The following is a 12,184-nucleotide window of genomic DNA, read 5'->3' as shown; positions in this document are numbered from 1 at the left end:
ATTTCCGTTGTAGTTACTTCCTTTGTGGGTATGTCTGATTGTCTGGGAGTTAATCTTGGTATGATATTTGTAAAAAGGTCTTCATTAATTACTGTGGCCTGGCCGCCGCATATTGTTGAGAGTAGTGATCAAAAATGAGTTGAACAACTTCTTCCTTCTTGTTAATCCAGTTGTTTTGCGGATCTTGCAATTGTTGTATATTATTACAGGCTCTGTGTATGGTAGCTTTAGTATGGGAAAAAGTTGTGTTAAGATCCCCCATTGTAACCATTGAATTATGGATCTTTGTTGTCAATCCATTGCTTTCCTATGTAGTAATATTGGGGCGTGATTGGATGCTATATTTTTGGAAGATGAATAACTACTGCATGTGGATTCGCCATCCTCCAAAGTTTCGTTGCTAAAGCTCTATCTAATCTTTTTAGAATGTTATCCTGCCCCATTTGGTTGTTTTTCCAGGTGTAGGGGTCTCTCAGAATCCCAGATCTATAAAACCCATTTGATCCATGAGAGTTAATATAGGTTGAGATTAAGCATATCTTACTTACTAGACAGCAGAATACCGACATTTTTGTTATATTAGATACTCAACAAATACCTAGATTATTTACCTGACTTATATCTGATTCTACTAATTTAAAAACCGGACCAGAATTGAAACCGATTTTTATAAATACCAGTATTCGAGGATACCTCCGCAAATGGAGAAATCAATATAACTAAAAAGTATTCTGGTATCCCCAAATTTTAAATGCTGCTAATGGGGTATCAAATCGCACTACCAAAATACATATAGGACAAAATAAAAAATCTTATATCTTATATGCATTTGGTACTCTCACGTGGAATCCAGTACCCATAAGCAATGCTGGTGAGTCTCCACCTTTTATAACCGACTTTAGTTGCGGTTCCCGACTACAGTTCAAGTGGTACCAGGCCTTACCCAGAGCACGAAAAAAGCCCAGTTCATTTCAAAAACAGAGATAATCCCAATCAATCCTTGTACTTCATCTTCACCATGTCCGATTTTAAAAAGGAAATCCTTGAAAACTATACATATAAATCTCTGTATTTCCTTAAATTGATGCACCTTCCCTAACATTCAATCTACAGAAAAACAGAAGAAGAAAAAAAGACAGAGAGAGATAAGTTATCGATTTAATTTTTTGGATCCACGGCTACCATTTTCGTCTCTCTCAGTTACTTCTCTGTAAGTTGTCTCTCAATTTCAATTTTCTCTGAGCAAATTTGTATTTTTATGGTTTTCCTCTTTTATTTAAATTTTAAATTTTAAGTAGCTTTTCTTTGATTTGGGTTTGAGCATGAAATCCCTAATAAATCAATATCTAATTGAAATGTTCCTCAGTGTTTATGGTTTTTTTTTTCTTTTGATCAAAGTTTATGGTTATGGCTGACCATTATCTTAATTAAAGTTTCAATCTTTTTTATAAAACAAAAATGGGGTTTCATCAATGGAGCTTAAGCATAGCCTCAAAAAGGCAAGGTTTCATTTTTATTTGATTTTCTTGTGTGAAATTGTGATTTTCAGTGGTTTTTTAAGTGAGAATTTAACTTTTCATTTGAGGTCATGATTTGAACAGCACCTAAGTTAAAGGAAAGTTTCTGTTCCTGATTTCGTGAATTCAATCGATTGAGTAACAAAATCTTTTAGTCTAGATTGGTAATGGTATTGTTCTCAAATAAGTTCCATTCTTTTTTATTTTGACAGGGGACTGTTCCTTTTGAGAAAAATAACTAATGCACCAGAGGTCGAAAGAAGACTTATCGCAACCACCACCACCAAAGAGGTATTTCTTTCATAGGTCATATCGACCAGTAACCACAATTAGCAAGATTCATAATTTAAGTGATGCAAACAGTTGAGGCTTCGGCTAATTTGCACTCACAAACAAGTTTTTGTGAGGGACTCTTTATCTATCAAAATTGGAGTAGTCTTGGGATAAAATGAAAGCAAGAAAATTGCAGACCATTTACCAACAGATTTTGTGATTGAGATCTTGTGTCGACTACCCGTAAAGAGTTTGGTGGTGTTCAAGTGTGTATCCAAATCATGGAACAAACTAATTTCTCATGTCTGTCTTCCAAGACTTTCTTCAAATGTTTGTGTTCTTAGATTATACAGGGGAAGAGCTCGTAGACTTTCTGATGAATGGTGTTTTTCTGGTACATTGCCTGAATTGAATTGTGCTGGTTCCGTATCAAAATGTAATGATCATATCATGCATCATCATGAAATTGACTGTTGTAATGGGTTGTCTCTACGTGAGGGCGCCTGTGGTAGTCATTATATTGTTGTGAACATAGTAACAAGACAACGTTTTTCTATCCCTGAACCTTTAAAACTTCCTGGATGGAATTTTGCTGCCATAGTCTTTGATCCAATCCAATCCAGTGACTACAAAATTGTTCGACCTAATCCTTACTCCGATATTCCAAGCTTGGACATATTTTCGTCTGAAATTGGTGAATGGGTTAGGCACGAAGTACCTGGAGATTGGGTTGAGCATCTATATATTAGCGAATTTGATAGTCCCATGCTTCGGGGGATCAAATGGGCCAAGGGGAATGTATACTAGGATGGGATGTTATATATATTAACTCGGGGTAAGCGCCTTGTACGGTTCGACCTCAAATCACTAGCAGTGTCAGCTGAAGTCATGAAAGTTCCATGTGGAGCCAATGGACTTGGGTTGATTGGACATTCTAGAGGTGTTTTGTACTATATTAATTATGACAAAGAATCTAGATTATCGATGTGGCAGTTGGACTATGATAACGCAAGTGCAAGTATTTGGATTTTGAAACATAGCATCTGTACAAGTGACATGTTGGATTTAAATCCAGGTATCTTGCATACCATGAAGTTGAAGAATCACACCTGCCGTCGCCTATTCGAGCCTTTCGGAATTCACCCATTTTCAGACATTATTTTTCTTGGTTTACAAGGAAGGGTATATAGCTATCATCTCGAAAGCCATAAGTGTGAACATTTCTGGTGGACAACAAGATGTATGAGTTGGCGCTATGATTTTGTTTACCCTGTCTCATATAACTATGTCAATGTGAAGGACTATCGCAAGGCAGCCTTGTTCCTGTAAGTATCAAAAGTTCCTTTCAAAATCCATTATATGTTCTGTTTGTAGCTATCGCTACCAAATTATTTAATACATTTCTCAATACTATTAGCTTAATTCTGAAGTATTTTCCATTGCGCTTGGCTCCATGATTTTCCATCATGTATGATTTCTTGAATGGTGATATATTAATCAACCCCTCTTTATCTTTAATGTTTCACTGATACATATCATGAATACCCCCCCCCCCCCCCCCCCCCCCCCCCCCCCCCCCTTCTTTTTTCTAAGTTTCGTCTCTCTTTTTGTTTTGTTTTGTTTTGTTTTGTTTTGAAGAGGTTAGAGTCATGTGTTTGATCAATTTAGTATCCTTCCTAGTGTTTCATATATCAGCTTTTAGAGATGTTGGTAGGTCAAATGGTTCAGATGTAAACTAGATAAAGACCCTGTTCGGTGGAGCTCTCTATAATAAAGTAGAGCTTGTAAAATTAGTGGTTCAAACTATGTAATCTATTGCACTGTGTCTATTAAGTGGAATAGATTTCCCTAGTTTCGTGTTATTGTTTTGCTTATCCAATAAGATCTCAAAGAAGTACTGTCAGCTTATGTTATTTGTATTTTTACTTGGATTATATGGAAACTGATGTGTTTGCCTTCTCTTTAAACTGCATAGAAACGATACAGCAAGGGATGTGAAATCGGCACACATATCTGGTGATTTTTATGACAAACAAGTATCTGGTCATGAAACAGTAGATCATCCTGGGAGTGATTACAAAATTGACGATAGCAGGATTCTATAAAGATTCGAGTTTAGTATTCAAAAGGGTTTGGAGGTATCCTTTCTATTTTGGCAATGTATTCCTATTGTGGTTGGTTCAATGATGATTGTTATTTTAGTCCATGAGTTTTATTATTAGATGCGTTGAGACCTATTTTCTAAGTGCCTAATTTTATGTGCTGTTTATTTCTACGCTCTCTTTGCAATGATTTTTATTTCCGTATTGTTTGCCCTCTGTTGAATTCAATGTTATTATTATTTATAGCACCGAAAACCAATTTTACCAGAGGGTTTGGACGCCACTATCTTTTGTCACTTTCAGGAGGAACTCATCATGTACAAGTACTCTTCCTTTTTAAGTATGTAAAAGCCTACAACTTAGGATTACATCTTTCTGAGTTTTGGTTAGATTTGAATTTTGCTACCAAAGCTAGATTTGCAGGGACCTCTATGGACAATCCCGTGGTATAGTATGATTACAGTATCAGGAAGTAAGATGGTTGCTATGCGAGCATCAAACAGTTGAATTTTTTTCACAGCAATTTCTGAAGCCAGCCAACGGGGCTCGGCTCTCGGCTTGTTGAAGAACGAATTTTTGGGTCCATGGTTCTTTTTGGAACGATTTTTTGGGGTAGCAATTGACGTTTAGTCCCAAAGTTATTGGGCTTTAGACTGTCTAGTCCTGCCATCTCAAGCCTAGTAATAGGGGATCCAAATTTACCAAATTTTGTACAAATCAATCCTTTTCATGGACGATTCAGTCCAAAACTAACTTTTTCCGTGGGAGAAAGTACCCCTCAGCTAAATGTCATATCACTTCTTCGTAATTCAGTTTCCATGTTTTCATTTTCATTTCATGGAAACAACTCTCTTGAGGAAAGAAAAAAAAATCATAAAACTGAATCTCGTCATTTCAATGAAATTTCAATCTTCAAACTTTATTATGATAATCGAACAAACACCTATCCATCTTTGAAAAACCTAAATTGTTGTTATCAGTTCCATTTCTTGAAGATTAACTCAAAATCAGTAAATTTTAGCAAACCAATACGAAGATTTCATCATCTGGAAGCGATTTGGAAGATGTGAATACATTCTTATCATTTAATTTGAGTTAATCTCCCTCCCATAGAAAAACAGAGAGAGGAATTCTTTATACATATCTGAAGATTTAGAGAAATAATATTTGTTTTGGTTGATGGAAATTAGAGGTCATATAGAGATTGTCGAGCATGGATCGGATCTACTCCTAGGGCCGTTTCTTATCTATGAGGTATTGAAATCCTTCAATTCAAAGATGTAAGTAGTAGGAATAATAACCTAATTTTTATATCATATCTCACTTTATTTTGATTTTTGGTTTTGATTTTGTGCATCAGATTCGAAATTTGTTATGGTTTTCGTTGATTTGTATTAGTTGGTTAAAAAATTTGTAATTCATTTGGTGTTGTTTAATTGTGAATGTGTCTGTAATAGCTTAGGAATTTATGGTAGATTTGCTTATAAGAAACCATGAAAAATTTGTGTAAAATATTACTTTCCCATTCTTGTTTTTATTTTTCTTTTTTTCTTTTTCTTTTAGGTTATGAAGTTGTGATGCTCACAAATCACATTTTTCTATGTAACTTCTCTGAGTAGTTTTAATTATGTTATGCATTGAAATTGTGGAATTTGGTAGGAGACTAAAATGATATTACTGAATAATGAGAATGAGTCATCACTTATCAATGGAGTTCTGGTTTTGCTTACAGATACCCTAGCCCGGAGATCTGACACACATACAAACACATTTCCCTTATGACTTCACTCAATAAGAGATGGTTGTGGCGCAAGCACGAGGCCGTTGATAATCATTCTGAGATTTCTATTTTCAATTTTTGCTCTTGTCATTGGTGGACCAATTTGCAGTAAGTACTCAAATTCTATTTCAATTAAACTAATCTTTTCATGGATTTTTTTCATTAAAACCATAGTATGGTTGTATTAATAATCCATCTTAGGTTCTTCTTATACAGACAACTTGTATTTGTTGTGTCTAAGCAAACACAAATGGAGGAAGTGAAAATGCGGGGGTCTAACAACCTCACCCAATATTTCGATTAGCAATCTGTATGTACTAACCCCGATATACTTTCTAGAGAATCATCTAGACAGTCAGACTCAATCTAGAGTAAAGTATATCAAAGATACAATATCTCGATCTCTCGATTTGATCTATACTCAAGCAAATAGAAATCTGCGAGTCTTTATCAAATACTAGATAGATAACTTGGATGGTGCCACAGACCAATATCCAAGTGTCAATCAATATAAATCAACAACCAAAGGTCGGATATTCTAATTGATTGATCTTAACGCACAATATGTGATATTTCAATTAATATAACAATATATAATGCAGAATATAAATAACACAGACACCAGAAGTTTTTTTAACGAGGAAACCGCAAATGCAGAAAAATCCCGGGACCTAGTCCAGATTGAACACCACACTGTATTAAGACGCTACAAACACTAGCCTACTACAAACTAACTTCGGTCTGGACTGTAGTTGAACCCCAATCAATATCACACTGATTCAAGGTATAGTTGCGCTCCTTACGTCTCTGATCCCAACAGGATGCTATGCACTTGATTCCCTTAGCTGATCTCACCCACAACCAAGAGTTGCTACGACCCAAAGTCGAAGACTTTAATAAAAAAATCTGTATCACACAGAAAAGTCTACGATAGTAGATAAATCTGTCTCCCACAGATAAACCTAAGAGTTTTATTCCGTCTTTTGATAAAATCAAGGTGAACAGGAACCAATCAATAACATGGACTTATATTCCAGAAGAACAACCTAGAATTATCAATCACCTCACAATAATCTAAATCGTATGGTAGCGAAACTAGATATTGCGGAATCACAAACAATGAGACGGAGATGTTTATGATTTCTTTTTATCTTGCCCTATCGGAGATATAATATCAAGTCAATTATTCAACTGAACTCGTACGATAGAAAATGGCAAGATCAGATCGCACAACTACAAGAGAAGTAGTTTCGTCTGGCTTCACAATCCCAATGAAGTCTTTCAGTCGTTAACTTACAGGGTCTCGAGAAGAAACCTAAGGTTAAAGGAGAACCGACTCTAGCAAAACCAAGTAGTATCGCACAGGAGGTGTGGGGATTAGTTTTTCCAGTTGCTAGAGTTCCCCTTTATATAGTTTTCAAATCAGGGTTTGCACTCTAAGTTACCTTGGTAACAAAGCATTCAATATTCACCGTTAGATGAAAAACCTGATTTAACCAAGCTAATATCTTTCAACTGTTAGATCGAAACTTAGCTTGTCACACACAAATGAAATGTATTTCATTTAGGTTTGAGTAACCGTACCTAAACGTGTACACTTGGTTGGTTCAAAAATATTTAACCAATGATTAGCCATATGAGCACTTTCATATTAACTGTATTCATCTTTCTCATAACTAGTTCAAATGAATTCAAAAGAACTAATTCAAGAGTTGTTCAATTGCTTAGATCTTTATACACATAGACACAATTGAAAAAAAATCGGTTTGATTCACTTGAATCAATTCATAAACAATATAGCCACGGTTTGCAAAGATTGCATTCCTTATTGATTTATTGTTTAAGTTCATGAACTTCCGATTTGAGAAATATAACCAGCTTCGGTACGCGTACGGGTACGCGTACCTTAGCTACCGGATTTGAGTTTACAAACTCAGCAGAAATTTTCGGTTCGAAAACTTCCATGGGTACGCGTACATAAGGTGAATGGTTTACTAGTTTGCAAACTACAAACTCAAAAGAAATTTTCGGTTAGAAAACTTTCGCTAGTACGCGTACCCAACCTGTCTCCTTTACCAATACCATATGCACACATATGCACACACTTGGTTTCCGGCACATGGATTTATACACTAATGTGAGAACACACTATATATGCTTATATCCATAGATGCTTACGTAATCTCAACTCTACATTTCAATCATTGAAACATTTTTCTATAATGTTATAACAGTTGTTATTCACAACTATCGTCATGATATTTTTTCCAAGATTGAAACGTTATCATGGATTTCGTCACGGGTAAAGATGAAAAGTGGTTAAAGCGAAAGCTTACCAACACATATTTCGAGAAAAAGATAGGCGAGTAAACTCGGCTCGAAATAGGAAATGTGTATGTATGAAAAATATCATACTTATACGACTTTGTCTTAAGAGCAGGAGATAGAGAGGTAGACTTTTGAGTGATAGATAAGTTCAAGTCTCCACATGCTTTTTTAATCGGATGAAGTTCCACTAGTTCCTTGAGTAGTTCTTCGTCTTCGTAAGATGATCGTCGTGGAGTCTAGAGCTCAACTATACTTAACTGTCTTAGTCCGAGACTTAGCTATAAATAGTATAGAAATCAAGACATATAGTTTTGACAACTAAACTTGACAAATATGCTTGAGATAGCAACGCATGAAAGTTCGACCGAGCAATGCTCTAACAGGAAGGAAGTTAAATGAATTAATTAATGCCTCCTTTGGTATGTCTATTACTTTGTCTTACTAAATAATTGTTTCACCTAAAGATCAGGTACTCGTCTAATTAAAGTAGAGACCCTCTTTCATTTATGTGTTCCTATATATTTAACATAACCACAATTAATGGTATGATTTATGATGACTTACAATTAAGCATGTAAGTGCTAATTCCGGTTAAAAATTTTCATTTATGTGCTCATTACGCATTTATGTACCAGCTATACGCCGTGTACATAGAAGTGCACTTTTTTTCTGTCCTTGTTATAAGAGGTGTATATGCTTGTGCACCACTTATATGACTTCTTGTACATTCCACATGGACTATTTTTAGTTTTACATATATATGAAAAAATTGGCCTTCCTCGTGATGAAATGGGTATCATAACGATCTTTATTACTTTTTGCAGATATATTACCTAATGTTGTTGTATGCTTGCATTAATTAATTGGGATAAATAAGGGTAGATTCATTTACTCATTTCTCTTCTTTTTTTTTTCCAGAAATGGCCGAGAACAAAGGTCATGACTACTCATCTGGATGGTGAGAATTCTTTTTTGGGTTCCACAATCCGAAGTCGAGACGCAAAACGAAACATTTAAAAGGTATTACTTAAGAATTTCCACCCTTCTATTTGTTTATTTTATTTTGCATCCTGGTTGTTCTATTTGTTTGTTGATAAATAAATAATTATATAAAAGAAATCCAAATTCATGCACCTTTAGTATTATCGCGTTCCTATTTTACTCAAACTAGAAGCTGTCATGTGTGCTGCGATGTGTACATAGTTGTACACATGCTGAAGATTAATGTGTACATAATTATACACTTGTTTATTGGCTGAGATTTCTAGGTGTTGATCGGAAATTCAGGAATAAGCTTTGGTTAATGTTTAATCTTTCTACTGATAATTATTACTTGTACACTTTTGTTTTGATTTCCAAATTTCAATTCGGCATGCAAATTTGATAATGGTAGACTGGAATTTATATCAACAGGTGAAACACTATCGTTGGATTGCAATTCAAGATTTGTTATCAGGTCAGTACCAGCTTGGCTTTTGTTCTTTTTAATCATTCACTTTGTCTTAGCTCTGGATAATTTAACTCAAGAACTTTTTTATACATATATGGTGCAAAAAAAATATTTTCCACTAAAATCTGTACTTGCAACTCCCATTGAGAAGTTTCATGTGAAATTACTTAGATTAACTGCTTGTTTAGGATATGCCCAATTTTGTGTTTTCTTTCTTTCTTTCTTTTTGTTGTAGACTTTTTATGTACAGGCGATTCAAGTTTTATATGTGTATACATTTCTGAATTTTGTTCCATCTCATGAATGTACGACATGTTTTGTGTATGAGGATGTTAGATTTTCTAGATTTTGTACATGTGTACATGGTGTGCACTACTGTCCTGTCTCTTTGATATATGGCATGTTTTATGGGTATGGATGCTGGATTTACATGATTTTTGTAGATGTGTACATGGTGGTACACCACCATGTGTACATATTTTTACACCTATAATAAAAGTGTACATTTTCGTACACATGTGACAGAAATTACATGTGTACATAGTATCCCATTTTAGGACTCTTAATCAAGTTTTAGTGAACAATCTTTTTTTCGTTTTTTGGATGTCGAATCAGTGATGCTATGATTCACTGGATGTTGGTTACGACAGAAATGTTAGGGTTGTCTGATTGCTCCAATACTGTCAATTGTGTCAATACTTCTCTAGCAAGCAGCAATTCAAGCATCTTTCCGCTATAACAACGTAGAGATTGTAGAATCAAGACCAAGTGCAGCAGTAAGTTAAACTAAAATCCAAAGTCGTTGAGGAACTAGATCTGATTCGCATAATATAAACACGGGCTTGCTAATGTATCAATCCACCAAATAATCATATATATTGTAGCTTTATAAATGTTGCTTCTATTTGACCACATGAACTTCCATCAACGGATGCAACCCAAATTGGCAAAAACCTCTCGAATCTCGGTCAGATATACAACATAAAAGATCATTAACAAAAGTATTGGTAAGCATATATTCTTAAAAGTACGTAAGAATTAACAGGTGTATTTTCTTGTACACCAGTTATATGGGTGCATATAAAAATTCACATTTTTTGTGTGTGCTTGTTAGGTGTACATGCTTGTACACCTTGCTTTTGCTCTTAAATCTTCCATGGAGGAAGAGAGGGCAAGAAAGGACGTTGTTGCAAGGGCTGTAGAAGAAAAAGGAGGTGGACATGCTTCAATTTCACATGATACAACTATGACTGAAAACGCTGGCATTACGTCTTATGGAGCTAATACAAGCGATTTGATGGCAGGTCTCATGCTTGTTACTAGTTGTCTTGGGGTTGAATCTGTGGTTAGAAACATGATGCAGTTTATGATTGTACATGAATTAGAAGATGTGGTTTCTGCAGTGAAGGAAATATGTGTTTGGTTTGATTAGAGTTTATGCCTGCTCTACTCTGAAAGAATAGGTGTTACTGAGAAAGGGTGTTAGAACTGTTGATTTTATGAATATGAGATGGATACTGTGTTGTTACTTTCTGTGATTTATAGTCTGTAGTGAGTAAGCTGATAACGAAATGAAGAAACGTTGTGTATTGTTGTTGGCCGAGCAATTACAGGGTATTGATGAGTTGCAACTGGCTATGAAGTAATTACAGGTGATGCTATGGGAAATTTGGAAGAATGAGTTTGCTTCTATGTTGCAGTACAAAGAATGGTGCAGCTGAGTAACTAGTGCTATTGAGATGGTAGAATTCTGAAGTGGTGATCTAGTGAATAAATATGAAACGCCGATGAAATTGCAAAGATGAAATCTGAAATGTGTGATGTTGGTGGTACTGAGGAGCATGAATTTATGTTGTTGTTGGATGGGTAGTGTTGTTGTATAGAAATGCAGCTAAGATTGGAAAGCTACAGAAACTGATACAAAATTTGAGTTGAATGGATGAGGTGTTGTAGTTGTTTGCAGCAGCAGGGTTAAGAGTGGTTGAGCGTTGGAGCTGGTGTTGATAATGAGTTTGGGTCGTAAACAGGTTGTATTTTTGTAGATGTGTACATGTTTGTACACCAATATAAACGAAGTTTTTTAAAAAATGAGAATTATATAGTTATATGGGTACTCTTTTTGCAGCTCCCGGAAAGAGCTTTCCGAATATATAAAATTTGTGAATTTTGGACAAAGGTTCGAAAGATAAATTGATTTTAATTTTTTTTTTATATTATTTAAAATTGCTGACATCATCATGAGTCACTTTGGACTAAACTGCAAATATTTTGACTAAATTGTAAACCAGGAAGGTTATTTGTGTACTTTCCATAAAAAAGGACTAATTTGTACCTAGTTGAATGGGTTAGGACTAAGTTGTATATTTGGATGGGATTTTGGACTAAACCTTATTTTTCCCGACCATGTTTTTTTTTGGGACCATGGTTTACTTAGCCATCCACCCTACGTTTATAAGGGGTGTTTTAAAGTTAGGAAATGACTAAGTTACCCTTTAATTAAGTAAATATTTACATTTTTATTTAATTTTTTATTTTATTCTTTTAATTTTTTTTTATAATTGGTTCGGTTAGGAAAAAAAAAAACAAATTTAGTCGAACTTAAGGTTAGGCTAGGAGAAAAAAAATAAAACCTAGACGATTTGCATGAACAGAAGTTTGGTTAGGGAAAAAAATGCGAGCTAACCGAGCTAAATATATAGGTTTACAAAGAAGAGTTCGGCTAAGGAAATTTTTT

General features: G+C 34.9%; 1 protein-coding gene across 1 annotated transcript; it reads left to right on the top strand.

Moving 5' to 3' along the window:
• The first annotated feature begins 996 nt into the window (after positions 1-996).
• LOC113355798 lies at positions 997-4,065 on the top strand. The gene is made up of 3 exons (XM_026598747.1): positions 997-1,210; positions 1,730-3,115; positions 3,766-4,065. Exons 2-3 carry the CDS (start codon positions 2,604-2,606, stop codon positions 3,893-3,895), a joined length of 642 nt encoding a protein of 213 aa, XP_026454532.1. The 5' UTR covers positions 997-1,210; positions 1,730-2,603; the 3' UTR covers positions 3,896-4,065.
• The last annotated feature ends 8,119 nt before the right edge of the window (positions 4,066-12,184 follow it).

This window comes from Papaver somniferum, chromosome 3 (assembly GCF_003573695.1).
Source record: "Papaver somniferum cultivar HN1 chromosome 3, ASM357369v1, whole genome shotgun sequence".
NCBI classification, from domain to species: Eukaryota; Viridiplantae; Streptophyta; class Magnoliopsida; order Ranunculales; family Papaveraceae; genus Papaver; species Papaver somniferum.
The sequence above is the reverse complement of the archived record's forward strand: the minus strand, read 5'-3'. Positions and strand labels throughout refer to the sequence as shown.